Source organism: Alnus glutinosa, chromosome 6 (assembly GCF_958979055.1).
Source record: "Alnus glutinosa chromosome 6, dhAlnGlut1.1, whole genome shotgun sequence".
Lineage (NCBI taxonomy): Eukaryota > Viridiplantae > Streptophyta > Magnoliopsida > Fagales > Betulaceae > Alnus > Alnus glutinosa.
The window spans coordinates 22,171,083-22,191,121 of record NC_084891.1 but is presented as its reverse complement, the minus strand read 5'-3'; the positions used below and the strand labels follow the sequence as shown (position 1 = coordinate 22,191,121).

Below are 20,039 nucleotides of genomic sequence, written 5' to 3'. Positions count from 1 at the left end.
GATATGACATCAACAATATAAAAAATTTCTGCTAATTTTCTATTTTATGCTTTGATAATCAAAATTATTGTTTCTTTTTTCTATTTTTTTTTTCTTCATACTTATTTTCATTCTAAATTACACATATGTGAACAAAGATTTTAGGGAAAAATACAAAAAAGCCCCCCAAACTACCATCGATTCTCCGGATGGCACCCCAAACTACCAAAGCTTGGATTCTGGCCCCCCAAACTACCAGACGCTTACTTTTTGGACCCATCCGTCAGTTTGGGCCGTCTATATGGATGGAAAATACACATGTGCCGCGCACATGACGTTGAAGGACAAAAAAGTCGAAAATGCCCTCTATTTTCAACTCCAAACAGATCCACGAGACTCGCTCCACCTCAGAGTTGGCCGAACTCTCCGACAACTTGAAACTCATCTCCAATAAAACCAACAAAAGCTTCAAATAGAAAAGCCAACAAAACAATAGCTTCAAATAGAAAATCCTCTGGTTTAGACAAAACAGATAAACCAAGTAAAAGAACCCTTAACGGTAGGAAACTCGAAACAGAGAATATCAATGTAGCATTTGCAAACAGTTTCCTGCCATTTCCGGTCAAGGGCACGTCTCCACAAACTTAACCGAATTACCTCACCAAAACCCCACCAGATCACAAACAATATGAATGTAATTCGAATGATCCAAGGACCACTAAAATAACTGAGTTGAATACAACCTTGGCTACGAATCCGAGACCGGAAGTAAAATGAGTAAATGATGCATAGCAAACCAAGAAGAATCAAGACCACAACTAGACAAATTGTCACCACACCGAATGTATCGGCAGCAAATCTCGTCTGGGGCATTACCCGAAGCACAGATTCCATGAATGCTCTCAGCCAGCATGGATACGAAGAATCCTCTTGTAGCGTATACGCTTCCCAGTATTAAGGAGAATAATAAAAACAGCTTCCAAAGTAATACCTGGAGATGCTCATTGACCACAAAGTAACCATAGGCAATCAATCACTCAGTATGATGATTTAGCAAAATTGTCGACAGCCCCCATAAACTTCTCATGCTCCATCTTTTTTTGTTCATATCATTTTCATCTCCAATTAGTGCTACCCTTTCAGAGAAGTTGGACCAAACAATATCGGCGTGTGGAGTTATATACATGGAAGGATAACATGCCCAAGTGATGAGTTGGAGCAAAATCCAGAGGAGGTGGTGGCAAAGCTCCACTTTCTCTTATCTCTTCACCCATCAGGACATAGAAGGAAGCCAGAAAAAGTCACTCACTCTCCCTCTCTTTGTTTGTTACGGTTTTGTAGTAAAACAGAGCATGCAACTCTCATGCAGTGTCGGTCTTCTACGTGTATTCAGCATTTTTAGTCTTTATCATTCCCACGACGGAAGCGTGTCGGTCTTCTACGTGTATTCATTGCTGGCCGAGTTCAACTTGGGCCTTGTCGAGGATTGCCACCATCTCAATGTGTACACCGACATGTGCCCCCACGTGGCCAACTCCGGTCTGTGCCTAATACTCCAACTAAAGCAATCCCATTGCCACCCACACCAGCCATATTTGACAGCAAGAAAGCAACCTTGCAGTTAGTTGACATGGAATGTGGAGGTTTAGTCTTTGTGCTCTGTTTTGGAGGTTTAAAACAGAGCATGGTCTCTTCAACGGCTAGTCTGGCCCACTTCTCAATACTAACCGAAAAATCCATGCAAACCAGGTCACACATGATCAGACTAACAAGTTACGTGAATTACCATTAACTAATTGCTTTATTTGACCAACCAATAATCCACAAAACGCCGTCGTTTAGCTCGGTGACCTGGACGGCGGCCAAATAGCTGAGAGGCCTGTCGAAGGCGAAGAACTCTTTGAAGCAGTCGGGGACGTCGTGGTTGGGCGAGAGGAGGGTGTGAACTGAGAGGTGCTTGGCTTTGGCTTGGATAAAGTCGACGCCTTGGTCGTTACAGACAAAGTGGACGCGGGTGTCCTCTGGGTCGGTGAAGAGACGGCCGGCGAGGGCGGGGAAGTGGGTAAGAGCGAGGGATAGAGAGTGTTTGAGAGAGCAGAGGAGGTGGTTGATGGAGTAGGGTGGGCGGGTGAGTAGGACACCCTTTTGGATGTACTGGCACGAGAGCATGGGGAGGTCGGAGAAGGAGAACTTTAGAGGTTTCATCTCTGATTTTTGTTCTGGGTATATCGTGCATTTGGAAACCAGAGTGACGGAAGACGAGGAAGGCATTTTGTATGGGATTTTGGGGGTCGCCGGACGGTGAGGGTGATCAGTGAGTGAGTGTGTGAGAGGGAATGGAGAGGTGATGAGGGTTTAAATAGAAGAAGGGAAACGAAAGCATGAGGTTTCCAGGAGAAGAGAGCGAGAGAGATGGTCCACGAAAATGACCTAGTGGATTTTTTTCTCAAAAAGGGCAATTTAATAATTTTAATGTTAAAATTGAGGGTATTTTCAACTTTTTTGTCCTTAAACGTCATGTGCGCAGCACATGTAGTGTTTTCCTTCCATATAGACGGCCCAAACTGACGAAGGGGGCCAAATAGCAAGCGTCTGGTAGTTTGGGGGGCCGGAATCCAAGCTTTGGTAGTTTGGGGTGCCATCCGGAGAATCGATGGTAGTTTGGGGGGCTTTTTTGTATTTTTCCCAAGATTTTAACATGTTTTAATTTACATGGATTAAACTAAAAATAATAGTCTTATGTTTTAATTCATTTGAATGTTTTATGGGATATTTGTTTTTCTTTTATGTGATTTACACGATTTTCATTTATTTTTTAAAAGTATTATTCTGCTTTTGAAAGCCAAAAAAGTCAAAATTTTATTTGATTATTGTACACAAAAGGTATAGAAATGCTTTTAAAACACTAAAGAATTAATTAAGCATTAAATTTGAATTGCGTTTTTTTTTTTTAATGTTCATAATTATATGAATTTTATTTTTATTGAAACATAATAAGTACATATCACACTAACAATATCATATATAGATTCCTACTATTAATCCTACTATTAATGCTTTGATAATAAAAATCCAAGTTTTTTTCTTACTATTTTTTTTTTTCTTTATACTTCTTTCCATTTTAAACTACACATGAGAATATTTTAAATGTTTTAATTTATATGGATTAAAACTAAAATTATGGTTCTTTTGATAGTAAAATTTTATGTGATTTATATATATATATATATATATATATATATATATATATATATATATATATCCATGCAATGTTCTTTGTGCGATAGATAATTATGACACGTGGTGTGAACTCATAATTTTTAAACACTGAATCAGTTTTTTAAGTAAAAAAAATCGATGAATTTTAAAGGTTGAACCGGTTTTGTCATGATTTTAATAAATTTATTGTGCTTTAATGAAAAATATCATGGGTGTTAATCTTCATGAGACCAAAATAAAGACTTTTTTTGCATTATATCATCAAGTGTCATTATAGCCGCATTAAGTTGTGAGATTTTTTTTAAAAAATAAAATTAAAAACATACATTAATTCTAAGTGGTCAGATTTTTTTTTTTCTCCAAAATCTTATTTAAAATTTTTTCCTTATATGAGATTTTATTAAGTTCAAAATTTTAATATACAATATTATGGTTTCAAAATTTACTACTCTCCAAAATTATAGAGGGACAAAATTTAAAACTAAAAACGTACACGTACTACAAACTACCCATAATTGACCATATAGGTATTACAAACATTAATTTTAAAGAAACTGTACAAGTAAGCTGAAAAGTCATATTACTCTCTTAAATTGGTTATATATATATATATATAGGGTTTGCAACATCTTGAATTGTGAAATTAAGAGCATCCAACAGCAACATTCAAGAAAAAAACAGAGTGTTGAAGTATATAATTTTGTTTTGTTTTGTTTTTTTTTGAAGGACTTTGTTTTTTGTTTTTTTTTGTTTTTTGTTTTTTTTTTGTTTTTTTTTTTTTTGGTTTTGTGGAGATTGAAGGACTTCGTGTTTTATGCATTTTTATAATTAGAATCTAGATATTCTTTTTGCTATTTTTTTTTCTTCTTTATACTTTCCGTTTTCAACCATGTCTACCTCTGGGAATAAATTTTCATAAATTTTTTTTTTATTTTTCTTTGTATTTTTTTTCCCTAATAGTCAGAATTAATTGCGTTTTATTTGTATTTAAATATAATAGATATCACACATAGATTCCTACTAATTTTGTATTTAATTAATGTTTTGATATTTAAATTAAACTACGTATTCTTCTTGATATTTTTTTTCTTTATAATTTTTGTTTTAAACCATGTATACCTATGGGAACAAAGATTTAAACGTGTTTTAATATATATATGGATTAAACTAAGATAAAGACTCTTATCTTTTCCGGAATTTTTTTTTTTCCATTTATGTGATTTACTTCATTTTTAGCCATTTTTTGAAAATATTTTTATGTTTGAGAAAGCAAAAGAACGCAAAAATAAAGGGTTTTAACCTTTATTATCTTTTTATTGAAAGATGTGTGATAATTTTTTTTTTTACAAGCATTTTCTAACCTATAAAAAAAATACGATGAAAATGCGTTTAAATTCTGAAATTAAATTATAATGAAGAATCCCGCACATAGCGCGGATTATGAGTTAGTAATAATAAATGGAAAGGAAAAAAAGAAAAAGAAAAAGGAATCTTGGTTGGTCTTATTTCTGACCTACACCGCTAACATTGCTATGGTTCTCTTTCATTACATAATAATAATACTACGAAAGAAATGGACCCTACAAGAAAATCCTACCTGAAACACTAATAAAGAGCTCAGTTTTTTTTTAACTTCTATTTACATGTACACGTTGAGTTTCCAGCTGAGGCATCCAGAAAGAAACAATTCTGTCAGTGTTATCCTGAAGGATTATAAAGCAAGCAAGGTAGATGTCATCAGTCATTGGACTCTCTCCACTGCACTCTCCACAATCGTAGAGAAAAAAAGTCAGCAATTCAATAACAATTTTTGGCGTTATTCTGAAAAATCAATGGAGAATGTTGTTATTGGTCCCTGGATTTCCACTCCATAATCGCGGAAAGAAGCGTGTAATTTGGTATTAGATTCTTATCAGGCAATGGCATATTTGTCATCGGCGATGTTTCGTTCTTTTCAACCCAGAACTCTATTGCTCTACGGTCGTACGTGTAACCATCCGCTGCGACACAAGGATCATCCATCACATCCTGTATTCAAAAATAAATAACATATCACTGCTAAATTAGTATTGCTAAGGGAATTCTCATGAAGATGGTGAAAAGCAGTACAAATATAACCAAAGCCTATACACTAGCCTAAACTAAGCAAGAGAAAGACTATTTATCCCAGTTTGAAATTTGGAGGAACTGAAAAAAAATGAAAGAAATTTTTGAGAGTTCCTTTATTAAGAGGTTGTATAGCCACTGCATGAATGTATCTTTTGAGATATATAAATGTATATAGCTAAACATTTATTTCTTAAACTACCCCAACTTTCTTCCATCTATGAGGTTACTTCTAGATTTAGTGCCAAAGAGGTGAAAGTTATAGGCCTAAATGGCTACTCTTTAGTTCACCAAAACAATAATAGCATATTTGTTTACAGGAGCCATGAATATTGCCAATAAAAGATTACACAGGCATACCTTAAGAATTGGGCAGATGTAGTGGTTAGGAGGTGAGGTTTGAAGTCTGGAAGCTGAATCTTGAGCCCTATCACCAACCTTTTTCAATCTCTCCAGTGCAGGAAGTACTTTTTCTTCTAAATCAGGCCTGTCTCTACGCCAAAGCTCAGCACAGCTGAGTCCCAGTTCAGCCAATTCCTTTGTTTCCTCAATTGGCCAATTCCCAGCCTCTGTATCCAAAATCTCTAATAAACGACCATCTCTTAACGCAGTTTCTACCTTATGGGCCAGTGCTATTGCTGGTTTTGCAGTCAGCAACTGCAAAATTACCATCCCAAAAGCATAAACGTCAGACTTTGGAGAAACTGACCCAGTCCTTTGATACTCAGGATCTATGTAAGAGAGTGTCCCAACAGGTCCCGTGTCCTTGTATATGTTAGACATGGAAGAAGGATCTGAATGAAGCATCGTAGAAAGACCAACATCACCAATCTTGCTTACAAGGTTACGATCAAGCAAAATGTTCGCAGGCTTCAGATCACGATGGATAATTGGTTTTGGCTTTGAGTTGTGAAGAAAGGCTAGAGCTGAGGCTACTTCCCAAGCTATCCGGTACCTCTCAAACCAAGGAATAGGGGGTGTACCATTTTTCCTGAGCAACCTGTCCTCCAGGCTACCATTCTCCATGTACTCAAAGACGAGGCAACTGTGATCTAAACATGCTCCAAGAAGGAGAAGCAAATGGGGATGACGAATTTCGCTCAAGATTTTAAGCTGAAAGCCAATAGAAAACATAGGCAAGTAGTCAGTGAATATTTCTGTTGGGTTAACCCCGCATCTCCACTTCTTCTCCTAACAAACTAATGACACATCACAAGGTATGAAGAATTGCATGCACTATTTTACAGGAAGAAAGCAAAGCAGTTGCTAAGTTGCCATTAATTTTTTTTTCCATCTTGGGTGAGTTAGTGGTGGTTCATCCTGTAAACTGGAAGCAAACTGAATTGCAGGAACGGGGAAGGCTTAATTAGAGGTTAAAATGTCAGGCTTAATATAAGCACATTTCTGTACAAGGATTAATCTTTAAGACACTATTTTCATCTTTTGAGTGAAACCTTAAGAATACCATCTTAACTTTAATTGAAAGACAATGCGACTTAGCTATAGCAACATGGAGTAGACAAATTTTCCCCTTTAAATCCCTGAAGAGCACTTCATAATGGTAAGAGCACATAGAAAGAATTAATATAACAAACATTTTAATATGTGCTTTTATATACATAGAACATGCATACATACATAGACATATATACCAGCATGTATATATGTATATATATTGTAACGACCCCCCTTTTTTTTTTTTTTTATACAAATCGTTTGCATAATCGTTAATCTCTTAAAAATACAAATGGATCCTCACATATATGATCAATGAACTATTGCTGTTTTGAATATATGTATGTGTGTGTGTCTATATATATCTTACCTCTTGCTGCAATTGCTTATTTTCGTGACTCTCTTTGGAGTGAAGAACTTTCACTGCTGCAGTTGTATGATGCAAACTGCACTTATAAACTGATCCATAGGCCCCCATCCCTATTTTAAGATCCTCAGAAAAAGATGACGTGGCAGACAAAATCTCTTCCCATGTGAACTTTCGATATTGCAGCACTGGACCCTCAAGAGCATGCTCAAGCTTTTCTCTCTCTCTAGCATCACGATCAGCCTTCATCTCTGCTTCTCGTCGATAAGAAACTTCTCTTTCAGCACATTCTCTCACTTGTTCTGCTTGTCTTTTTGCAGCTTCAGACCTCTCTTTCTCTTGTCTTGCTAATTCTATGGCTCTCTCCTCTTTGTAATTTATCTCCTTGAGCTTCATTGCTTCCTCCAAGCGGCGTTTACTGAGATTGTTCAGCTGATCAAAGCAATAACAGAAGCATGTTACACATTTGGGAAGGCCAAGGATGAGTTGCAGAAATTAGATAACAGTGGACCGACTAGTCGAATCCTTAGCAATGTACCAGAGAATACAGTATTTGTGTTAGCCAATTAAACATCAGGAGAAGCAGGCACAACGGGTAAAATAATTAGTAAGATTGATGAAGCAGAAGCTAATGTCAACAACCAACTGGAAAGCATTAATCATGTCTGTAATCCCCCTATCAATCTACGTACCATTTGATCCCTTCATTAGCAAAAATTGCAAAAAAATTAATACTATAGGATTACCATGACCCCCATGAATTTGTCAGTTCTATATGACTCATTTCGACTTTTTACTACTGTATTCCGGCATCAATCAGGGATGTTTTTTCTTTTCTTTTCTTTTCTTTTTTTTCTTTTTTTTATATAACAGAAAACTTCAGAAATAGGACTGGTGGATGGTGTATCTGTGTACATCATAGATAGGCAGATTTGATAGATTCACATAAGATATCTTTCTATAGATAATAATGGTATTGACTCCACTCCACCAAGATCTACAAATATTTCCCAAACTAACAGCTGTAATTTGAAATATATGTAAACAATTTGATTTCAGATTTTGCGTTATATTTACTTTCAGATGAACTGAACAAAGACAACAACTCAGCTCAACTTATCTAATTCTTAATCCTTACTAATTGGGGTCAGCTACATGAATCCTGTTTTCACTCTTCAGACGTAGGCATGAATATAGACAGTGTGGGGAGGTTGTGGCTAGAAAATTATAAGGCAGAGCTGAACATAGTGAAAACCTTTCTGTATTTTCCCACACTGGTTGACATAATTTGAATCTGAGATGAAGGGTAAAGGAAAGAAGAAAAAAGAGAACATGATGAAGGGAAAAACGTTTATAAATAATATTCTTTTGCTAGAATTTAGCTATCTGGTCGAAATCTAAGATCTTGGAAAATCATTATCTAACATTTAGCCAGTTGAATGTTGAGAGAAATAGAAGTTAAAAGGATGTTTTGTTCAACAAAATAAAACCAACATTTACCTTCAGGGAAGCATCCATTGTCTCACTTCGAGCTAGTGCATACATTCCTTGGACATGTCTGAGTTCAAATCTTAGCTTTTCTACCTCAAAATTAAAATTTTCCTGCCCACATAAATGAAAACCAAAGTGAAATGTCAGAAACATGTACAAGTGTTGTATTGACTTGCTAATGTTTACAGAGATCAAAGTATATATTAATGGAAAAATTATACTGAGCCTCGCTGAAACATCTTTTGCTCAATGATTTCGATAAATGTTTCTTTTCTGGAATATTACATATTTGACAAGAGAGGATGTTTTGCACTTCTAAATCACCATAACCCATTTGGGTTTCAATTACATGGACTGTCTCCATCTGTCTTCTTCTGCTAGTGGATTTGCTTGCTCATATGTAAAGAAAGGTAAAGAAATAATTCTTTAGCAATCCACAAATTCATGATTTCCAGTATGAAATAATTTCTAAAACAAGACTTAAATCTTGAAGAAAAAGGTCTGCACTATCTTATAATCATTAATGAAACTTATATATGTCCTAACATTTTCGATGACATCAAAGCTTTTTCACATACAAATTAAAACCCAAATAGAAATATGTTTTCTATTCAAAACATATGAAAGATACAATGTTAGTCTCTAGCATGTCAGCACTTTCAGACAAGCACCAACATAGAAAACCAAAAGAAATAAGAAAAGACTACCTGGCTCTCAGATGATTGACAATCGGTTAGCACAGCTGAGGTGGAAGCTTGATCAGAAATCCATGACTGATTTTCTGTTGACAAGCTTTTGCAACTAGATGCCCGACTCAATTCACGTCCAGTATCTTCATTTTTTGGACAAGAATTCATATCATCCTTCCCTTCTTCGATATCCAAAGATTGGTATCTAGAATGGCTGGTTTCAATTGAACTTGTTCTTTTCTGAAGAAGGCTCTGGTTGATAGTTGCAAGAGCATGAAACCGCTGCAATGGTAGGGAAGGAGAATGGAAATGAGAGTACGAAGCAACCGAACCAGGGTCTGTGCATGCCAGGAAACAGAAGAGACATGTTACAACTTTCATCAGCTAACACCACAACATTCATAAATTCATCATCCTAAGAATTAGGAGCCAAGAATCCAATTTACTAAACTAAAATCCATAGAATATTAGCAGACGTTTAAAGTTTAGCTTTTATCACTCTACAGAGACAGAGGACATCCCAAATCCCATTCTAACTGCCAGCATGCTATTCTTAGTATTGAAACAAACTTAGGTGAATTTGTGAATGTAAACAGCCATTTGCATCAAAGTAATAAAAAGAGTAAAATAAAATGGCAAACTTGAAGCGGGGCAGAGATGTAACGAGAGAATCATGTGTTTACATTGCTAGAAGCATATAGTATGCATTTATTAATTATTTGTAGTTTTAATACAAAATAAGTGTTTTTTCCTGGTTTATTTGTGGTCTGCTGGTTGCTCGCCTGTGAGCTATGTTAGTTGGTATTGTAATGTTGTTCCAACTTTCTAGCTGGGGTGTCTGTATGTTTGAGTTTTCGTCAATAGAATTAATCATTCATCTAAAAAAAAAAGTGTATTTTTTCTGAAATCTCTCAGGCATATATTGCAGCCTTAAACTGCAGAACCACAAAGCAATCTGACATGAAGATGTGTAGCACTCAGTGAATCCTTGGTCATTTTGCAGGCAGAAATGATACTATAAACTGTTTGGTCATAAAATATTTCATGTAATATATATATATATATATCATGTTTATGTGCAATGTTGAGCAAAAACAACTCAAAATAAATTTTTTCAATACAACATTTATGCATTGTGCGAGACTGAGAGCTAAAGGAAGCACTAGAATCCTCCAAAAAAAAAAAAAAAAAGAAGTCCTTCACTCCACTGGTTACTTGAATGCATGTTATAACCCACGTTCATCTAGTAACTGTCACTCATATCTTAATGAAGTGCATATACCTGTCGGTGAACTGGAAGTGTTGCTTGACGAACTTTTGGTAGAATAACTTGTCACACTACAGTCATCTTTAATGCTCCCATTTGTTTCTTTATTGGCCGGGCGCATAGAAGACAACTTTCCTTTCGAAACAGCATAGACTGCACAAAATGTTGAAGTGCATTTTGAAATTCGAGATGATAGTCCCTCACGTTTCCTATAAAAATTAACAATAACTTGTTAATGAGAGCGTCCATGATGCAAATAGAAAAATAAGCTAATAAAGGTACAATCAATAAAATTAGCAGCCATTTCCAATCTGTTTTTAAAAGTAAAAAGATGATAGTACAGAGGATGTAAACCATGCTAAGAGAATACCTAGTGAAAAAGCCATGAGATGAAGCTCCTATGACAAGCTTGTTGATTCCATGCTTAGCAACCTCCTCTGCTATTGCAATTGCCACATCACCTGATTCAATCACTACAACATCCACTTCCACCTATATCCAGAACTGAGAAAGTTAAGATCCTATTCCCTGGATCTATTCTAGATCAAATTTCAACGTGCAAGATATGTTGACCTTTTTCTGAGTAAACAGTTTCTTGTAAGGAAGAAGCCTTTCACTTGTCTGCCACTCAACTTCCTTTATATAAGCAGCTGCTACATCTTCCCGTACTTGTGATAGTGGAATTGAATTTCCCACTGGAATGATAATGTCAGATAGTCAGAGAAAACTATTTTGTGAAACCTATAGATTTCTTTCTGTTACTTAAAAATTAAACAATGACAAAAGTAGTCTTTCTAAAGTGCCCACTGAAGAAAGTTGAACACTGGGTCAGTTTACAACTTGAGAAAGTAGAGTGAGAGAAGAAAATCATCAAATCACTTCAGAAGTTAGCTTCCTGTCTTAGGAATTTCAGCAATTTCCCTTTCTTTTTCCTCAACTGTCCCAAGATCAAAATGGAGAGTTGGATGTATTCAATCCCAACTAAGAGTTTCTGAACTCTACTAAGATTAATACAACTTCAAGGTGGCAGAAATGTGGAATCCTGGTCGCAATCATAATTTCAATGCAAGGGCAAAATGGTTTTCAAATTTTGCAGACAGACTTTATGGAAAATGGCTTTGATAGATAGAATATTACTTCAAGGACTACTTCAACTGATGACTAATCAGAACTGCCCTTTCAGGTTTTCAAAAGATACAGTCAATAATATCTGACCTTTCTTATACCTTTGAAGTTTCTACATATAATTTAAGTTGACAAATGCTACATATCCCCATCCTCTGAGCATATAAATGTCAATGCACATTGCTTACTTGGTGTAGGAACTCCAGTAATCCTTGGACGGACATGTATTAGCTTGAAGATAACCTTTCCCTCAGGAACAAACTTCTCCAGTGCCCACCTTACTACATATTTGCTTTTTCTCGTTCCATCGATAGCTACTGCAACAACTGAAGATAAGAAAGGCAACTGCGCAAGCTTGTCATCTGCTTCAATTTCACCTCTCTCCATTACTGAACCCCTTCTTACCAGCAGAAATTCCTCTGTAACATTACCAGAGTAAATGAAAGCATTCATTTAGTTATACAAAAGAAACATACAACATTAAAACATACAAAATGAAAGCACTCAATTCAGTTTCTTAATTTTACAAAACAAACATACAAAACCAACATGTTAAGGTCGAGCAGAAGCATCATATGCCTTTTCTTTGTACTGGCTAATAAAGAATTCCCCTTTTCTTTGTACTGAATATCATCAAAATATGGCTTTTCCTTAGCAAAGAACAACAACAGACAACATTAAAACCCAGAGGCAGGACACCTCTAATTGTTCCAAAACAAAATTTGAAAACGGTATTTCTGCCCAAATCTACAGAGAGCAGCCAGTTATTCCCTAGTCCGATACCTGATTTCAAACACCAAAAAATGGACTAATATTACGCTATACAACAAATTCAAAGAACAAAAATTTCAAACAAACACGGAGACACAGAGAGAGAGGACATTTCCCCAATGACACATGACTTAGAAAATGCAGATATTGAATTTCATAAAGATACTACGCCCACACAAACTTCATGACGTAACAAAAGAAATTCAAAAACCCAAGAGTTAAACACACCTAGAGAAAAACAAGAAAAAAATTTAATGAAGTGGCACTCATAAAATCAAAGAACAAACTTGATATCCATTCTTGAATTTCGAACTCAGATGTAAACTTCCATGAAAACATTACTCAAACTTCAGAAAACAACAGAAAATTTTAAAAACCCAGTAAGGATTCTCGCCCATATACAGACAGAAAGTCTATGAAACGACAAGTTCAATGAAAAACAAGATAATTCAAAAGCCCGGAATGCATACATACAGAAATGCCAAAATAAATCTCAAAACAGAACAGAAACTAAACCATACACACCAACCAGCTCTTCAGAACTTCAAATACGAAACTCTCTTAAACTTCCCAGAGGAAGACGTAATCCCCACCACTCTCTCTCTCTCTCTCTCTCTCTGCAACAAACATTTTATTCAGCAACCATTTCAAAAATCCAAAAAGAAATCCATTTTGGCACCTGTTTGGAAATTAAAGGAGGACCCAGATGACGTCAAAGAGTTGTACCCCACACGCACAGCTTGCAGCCAATTAATATAAAGAAACCGTGCCGTCAGGCAAAATTCAACTCTGTAAATTATCAGAGCAATATTTTTTTTAATAAGTTTATTTGTTTATTTTATTTAGAAATGAACAATTTGTTCCTGTTTCAAAAGGGTCACGATTATTTTACTCTCGGCTTATCTTGTCTACCTAATAAGCTAATATATTTCCCATTAAGGAAAACTACTGCAGCCAATAAATTACTAATAATTCAACAAGTTTATCTACAATTAATAGGAAAATAAAAAGGAGGCAGACGGTAGTAAATCACCGTTTTCATACTGCTTTTCACAACAGAAGTGGGGTTGTTGTTCAGTTCACGTCACATGTTTCGGCATCCACGCGATCTGTGATGATCTTCCAACAGTTTTTTGACCCAGCCAAAGCACATCACAAAAGTTCACAAATCTTGGATTATCTTCAGCATTTTTTTTTTATTTTTTTTTTAAGGATTTTCTTTTTGCTTGTACTTTAACATCCTTAGGAACTGGAACCAGCCACCATGGCAACAGTTTTGTCTCCTGCGTGGTCGGTAGCGAACTTTTGAATGCTATTTGGAAAGTTCCGTGAAATTTTCTAGAAACTTTTGGTATATTTTAGGAAGATATTGGAAAATGTTCCAAAAACAAAACCCTTAATACGTTTAATAAGCTCTTTTTTTTTTTTTTTTGAACTTGTTTATCAAAATTTGTTTGGATCATATCTAATTTGTAAAAGAGATATAAAAGATTAATATTATATATCACGATCTTTATCTTATTTTTATCCTATCGAGAAATATAATTAAGTAGATAGTTATACGATTGTCATACAATTGGGATAGCGTGACAGTAAAAATTTAAACAAGAAATATGACCAAGTAGATGGTTATACGATTGTCATACGATGGTTAAATGATTAATTTTCATTGTCACATCATCCAGTTATATAGCAGTAGTATAAATGTCTACTTCTTCTAATGACAACTACATCATATCACGTCAACAAAGTGAGATAAAAATAAGATAAAGGATTAAATGCCTTACATCCTTGTGGTTTAAAAATTTTATTTTTTACCTCCTCAGTTTTTATTTTTTATAGGTGGTACATGTGTTATGGGAAAAGACAGAGATGGTAACTCTGTCCATTTTTCCGTTCAAAATTGACAGATTTTCACGTCAGCGACACGTGGCACCATTAAAATTACGACACCTGACCCCAATATTTTTTTAATTTTTTTTTTATATATTTTGATTTTTTTTTTTAAATAAAAAATATGTAGGGGTGGCCGAAACCACCCCCATTTGGCCTAGGAGTGGTTCGGCCACCCCTAGATCAGCCAAGGGCCCAAGTACAAAAAAAAAAAAAAAAAAAAAAAAAAAAAAAAAAAAAAAAAAAACCTTAAAAAAAAATTGTGCAGTCACATGTCACAATTTTGATAGTGCCACGTGGAAATTCGTAAATTTTGAACATAAAAATAGACGGAGGTACCATCTTCGTCTTTTCCCATAGCACAAGTACTACCTGTAAGAAAATGAAAACTGAGGGGGCAAAAAATAAAGTTTTTAAACCACAGAGGACAAAAATGTATTTTACCCTAAGAGAAAAGTGCAATGTATAACATAACTCTTTCACATGAAATGGAAGATGAATAATGCTACTTTTTACAATCATTTTATCGCATTCATGTCACACCGACTTATATAGCGTGTTTGAAGTGGCTAACAATATCAACCACTAAAAAAAAAAAAAAAAAAATTATATATAATTAGATACTAAAAAATGTGTCATTATATATATAACTGTCTAGGGTTGGATGTTCCAACCGATGAGGCCAATAGGAATAATGATATAAGATGGACTCATATTTTCTTTGAATTTTCTCAAAATTGATTAGTCCTAATAGATAGCATTCAACTCGAGATATATTCTCCGGTTCATGTTCCACGCACAGAGATTCCTTGGAGAGTTGGACTCTTCGGTTTCATGTCATTTTCTGATCTTTTAATGTGACCAAAAAGAACAAACAATTGGGTCACATCCAAATTAAATGGTTGCCACGAGAAGAGAAGGGTAATTATTTAATTGTTCCCCATGAGTTTAGTTGAATTGATAATTAATTGTTGACTCCAGGAAGTCAATTTTCAAAGTCGTTTTCTATTACAGGTTGCAGCGTGGAGCCATGGATGACTTTTTGGACATGTCTTTCTTAAAGCCCACTTTATATCACTCCCCAACCATATAATAAGACAACCTTAACCTTAGTGAAGATCATAGGCATGCTTTTATATTTTCTTTTTCTTTTTCGTTTTTTTTTTTTTGGTCGAAAAGACCTTGAAGCTCTCACGGTCGCTGCATTTAGATTTTAGGGTGTTCGAATTGCCCCAATTGCAGTAATTTAAGCAATTTTCTTTTTAAATTGATACTGTTTGTTAAACGTTTTACATGCTTAGACCATCGGATTGGTGATTAGTATAAGGATGATATGGTCAAAATATATAATTTAATCTAACACATATAATTAAAGGCGCTGAAGTCCCCCTATCAAAAGTTTGAAACTAATATTGCTTCATTTGTTTCGGCGTAAAATAATTTCGGCATTTTTTACTTTGTTTGATAGGGGCGAAAATAATGGTCAACGAAAATTATTTTCAGTTTGACCGTAAAAGATTCTTCGTCCTTGTACATGCGTTTGATATTCGATTGCTGGAATTCGGCAATGGTCGATCGTCAGAATCCAGGCGACGTTGGAATCTGTCTGGCTACCGAAATACTGCTGGCCCTAGAATCCGGCGATATCTGCCCACAGTCGCCGAATGTCGGCTGGCTAGATTCTGGCCAGTTGTGGCCGGAATCCGACCAGATCTGGCCAAAATGGTCAGGATCTGACCGGATCTGACCACTGATCCGGCCGAATCTAGCCAAAATGGCTTGGATCCAGTCGAATCTGACTGGATCCGGAGGAGTTCTGCCGGAATCCGGCCAAACATGCTCACCGGAATACAATAACAACAACCGAACGCTGCCGGATTATGGCAACAGTTGCATTTTCACCTTTCGTAATTTTTTCATGCAAGCCAAACGCCGAAAAAGATTTTCGAGAAAATCATTTTTTCTAAAAATAATTTCGTCGAAAATATTTTACGACGAAAACCATTTTACAATGAAACAAACAAAGTATAAGTGTATACTACTCCGGTTCTATATTGAAAAGATGAGTAGCTCATATAGAGTTTCTAAAAATGATTTTCTCGAAAATATTTTACGACGGAAACCATTTTACAACGAAACAGACAAAGTATAAGTGTATACTACTCCGGTTCTATATTGAAAAGATGAGTAGCTCATATAGAGTTGATGGTTTATAAAGATACTCATGAGCGTTAAGTCTTATATTACTTATTATGTGAAATTGGGTTTTTATCAGTAATTCTATGAGTGCTCCAAATTGATTAGTCCTTTTAAGGTAATAGCGTAAATGTGACTAGAGTTTTTTCTGAGTCATTACAAATGATATCAAAGCCACCTAATAACGTCAAGTGATACTGGAGTACTACATATATGACATGACTCTTGACGAAGAAGCTAGTGGTTTAAGGGAAGGAGATTGTAACACCCTAATCTGACATTGGAAAAATGAGTAGCCTACATAAAGTGAGTGAGTGATTTATAAAAACACTCGGGTTCTCACATTGCTTACTTATAACATTAGCAACAGCTTCTCTAAATTTCATTCCCTTCCTTAGATATATAAAGTGAGTAGCCCACATAAAGTGAGTGAGCAATTTATAAAAATACTCATGGGTTCTCACATTGCTTACTTAGAACACTAGCAGCAACTTCTCTAAATTTCATTCCATTCCTTAAATGTCGGGAAAACTCTTAAAAAAAACTTGAATCAGATGCTCTTATTGTTCTCTAAACTAAAGAAACACCAAGGAAACAAAAAGTTGTACTCTGAATCTAAGGAACCAAAAGTTGTACCATAAATCTAGGGAAACAAAAGTGGTTCGATTAACATTATTTTAATATAATAAACTTTATCTTTTCTCTTTCATTCCTCTAAGATTTATTTGAAATAATATTTAAATTATTTATCTTTCATCTTTCTTTTTCCTAGCATTTAATTTAAAGCATATTTAAATAGTATATGGAAATGATAAGGAAATCTATTATCTAATGCATTTAAATATGGAAGCAAAAAGTAGTTTAATTCTCTAAATTGAGGAAAACTTTAAATTAAGTCACTAGGTCATTACAAATGATATCAAAACCACTTAGTAACGTCATGTGGTATTGGAGCTGTATGGCACGGCTTTCCCTGGGTTGTTGCGAAGGATATCAAAGCCAATTAATAAGGTTCATGTAGTATTAGAATTGTATAACAAGGACGTCACGGCTTACACAAGAAAATTATAACAACTTAGTCCCACATTAAGAAAATGAATAGCCTACATGGCTAGTCTTTTCAAGGTAATTAATAACACAAATGTGACTTACATAATTTTCCCTTGCATCATTATTCGGAGAAACGGTCAAAATTCTCTCAATTTTACACATGGTAGGTGTGTTTTGTGGTATTAGGATTCTCGTCCGTTCAAATGAATTAGAGAGTATTCAATTCCTTTTAAGTGCATGAGTATTTTCATCAAAAAAAAAAAAAATTAAAAAAACAAAAATATCCTTACATTATAAGAAACTAGATGCTTCCGTTTCCTGTTTTTTGAGGCCTGGTTGCAGAAAATTTGGATTTTTCTCAGTTTTTAATTGGTTCCAAAAGATGATTGATTTGTTGTTATGAAAAATCCTGGGAATCAAGAAATGGGATGGCGTCTCCTCTGGCAGGCAGGTAGAAATAGTTAAATAAACTGCTGGCGGCTTGGAGGGCGCTGACTGTGTCCACGCTATGTGAAAACTGAATAGCATTGATGTTGAAAGCATATTTAATTTAATATTAGGCAATATTTGTTAAATAATTTTCTCTGCTTCTTATTTTATTTATTTATTTATTTCTTATTTGAAGTCTTCCAAGACATATATACGACTAATAATTGAAACACATGCAATAGGATTAAATTATTTAAGCTTGAATGGTATCTATCCATGTTTTCTTTATTAATTGTTTCTGATTTTATATTCCGTGCAATGCACGTGTTGTATTTATAAGGTTTTTTTTTTTTTTTTTTTTTTTTTTTTTTTATTTTGTCAGATTTTAATTTAGAGAAAATAACAAAAGTATTAATCAACCTTTTTCAATTTAAATTTCTATAAAATTAGGCTATGATAAACTATATGCATATATATCACATCTTTTGTTAGGGATTGAGACATTATTAAATAATTGTAGATATGTCTATTTCAATTCTAACGTACCTAGAGCGATTATTTGATTAAACTATCCACATTTTGCAAAGATGATTCTGCGTGTTTCTTTTTTAAACTCCTATTAAAAAAGTTAATACAACAACAATAACAACTTAATCATTTTAACTATCAAAGAGCACTTGCAACAGCTTCTTATAGCTTCTCTAAACATTGAGAATGTTACAGTACTACCCAATATTGGGTAGCACTTTAGATTCCCTATACATTATTTTAACATAAAATATCTTTCTCCTCTCTCGTATTTTTGCCTTTCATTAGAGATTGTATTGGAATTTTGTAAAAAATGTGAGGGTAGGTAAGAAACTTGTATTTGTAAAGAAATAAAATTTTAATGGTATATGGAAAGCTAAAATAAGCTATTATGGAGTGTATTTTGATAGGAAGTGAAAAATGTAATTTTGTTCCTTAAATTTAGGTAAAATCGAAGGAAAGTTGTTACTAGTGCTCTAACAGCAGCTTCCTATATTCCCTTGTTGTTCCTTAAATCTTATTCTCTTCCCTAAATCTAAGAAAGCAAAAATGATTCCCTTAACATTATTCTAATATATATATATATATATATATATAAAGCTTTATCTTTCTTCTCTCTTTCTTCTAGCATTTATTTGAGATAATATTTAAATAGTTTTTATTTCCTCTCTCTTTCTCCTACCATTTAATTTAAATAATATTTAAATAGTATAAGAAAATGATTAGGGTTGGCAATTTTGACACGACCTGTGAATCCGACATGAATATATAGGGTTGAAGTTTAGCCTATAACCTGTTTATGACCCATTTGTAACCCACCAACCTGTTTATGACATATTTACGATGCGTTTATGACACATTTTTTACCATATTAGCTAAACAGGTTGACCCACTAACCCGTTTTCCTAAGCTTAGAAATGATAAGAGAAGCTATTATTAAATGACATCGTTTTGCAAAGTCAAAATTGCCACTTGTCATACTATCAGAATTAGGTTAAACATTTTGATGAGAAAAATCTCAATAATATAATAGTATTAACTTATTAACTTATGAAGGTCAACTCGACGACTAAAGTTTAATACCCTAAATTTTAATTAGGGTTAAAAGTGCTTTAATTATTACTTAAGAATGCGAAACTCTATTTGAACAATTTCCAATCGTGGACAGTGGGTCATGTTCCTAGGCTAGCTAATAATGCTGCACATCAGCTTGCTAAGATGGCTCTTACCCATCCTTAATTTGTCTCATGTTTGGGTGGACACATACCCGAATTGTGTTGCTTCGATTGTACTTGCTTTCTTCTTGAATTCTTTTAATGAGATGATCTTTTTCTTCTTCTTCTTCTTTTGTTAAAAATAAAAAAAGAATGATATGGTTGGTTCTTAGTTGGTAAAGTATGAGATGTTTGATTTTTTCAGAATTTATTGTCTGACCCAATGTTCGAAGTTGGATTCGGACGATCGGTGGAGGACG

At 34.5% G+C, this 20,039-nt stretch overlaps 1 protein-coding gene across 5 annotated transcripts; it reads right to left on the bottom strand.

Moving 5' to 3' along the window:
• Nucleotides 1-4,582: 4,582 nt before the first annotated feature.
• LOC133870980 (U-box domain-containing protein 35-like) lies at nt 4,583-13,109 on the bottom strand. 5 transcript variants are annotated; one of them, XM_062308296.1, is made up of 10 exons: nt 12,995-13,109; nt 11,887-12,117; nt 11,147-11,268; nt 10,944-11,065; nt 10,589-10,782; nt 9,325-9,644; nt 8,627-8,728; nt 7,130-7,558; nt 5,665-6,417; nt 4,583-5,226 (listed from the first exon to the last, which is right to left on the bottom strand). In XM_062308296.1, the coding sequence occupies exons 2-10, from the start codon at nt 12,083-12,085 to the stop codon at nt 5,044-5,046; spliced, it is 2,424 nt and encodes an 807-aa protein (XP_062164280.1). In that variant the 5' UTR covers nt 12,086-12,117; nt 12,995-13,109; the 3' UTR covers nt 4,583-5,043. The 5 variants fall into 5 exon arrangements, with proteins under 5 accessions (XP_062164280.1, XP_062164281.1, XP_062164283.1 ...); XM_062308297.1 differs by having other exon boundaries at nt 12,999-13,095; XM_062308299.1 differs by having other exon boundaries at nt 12,940-13,055.
• Between the last annotated feature and the right edge of the window lie 6,930 nt (nt 13,110-20,039).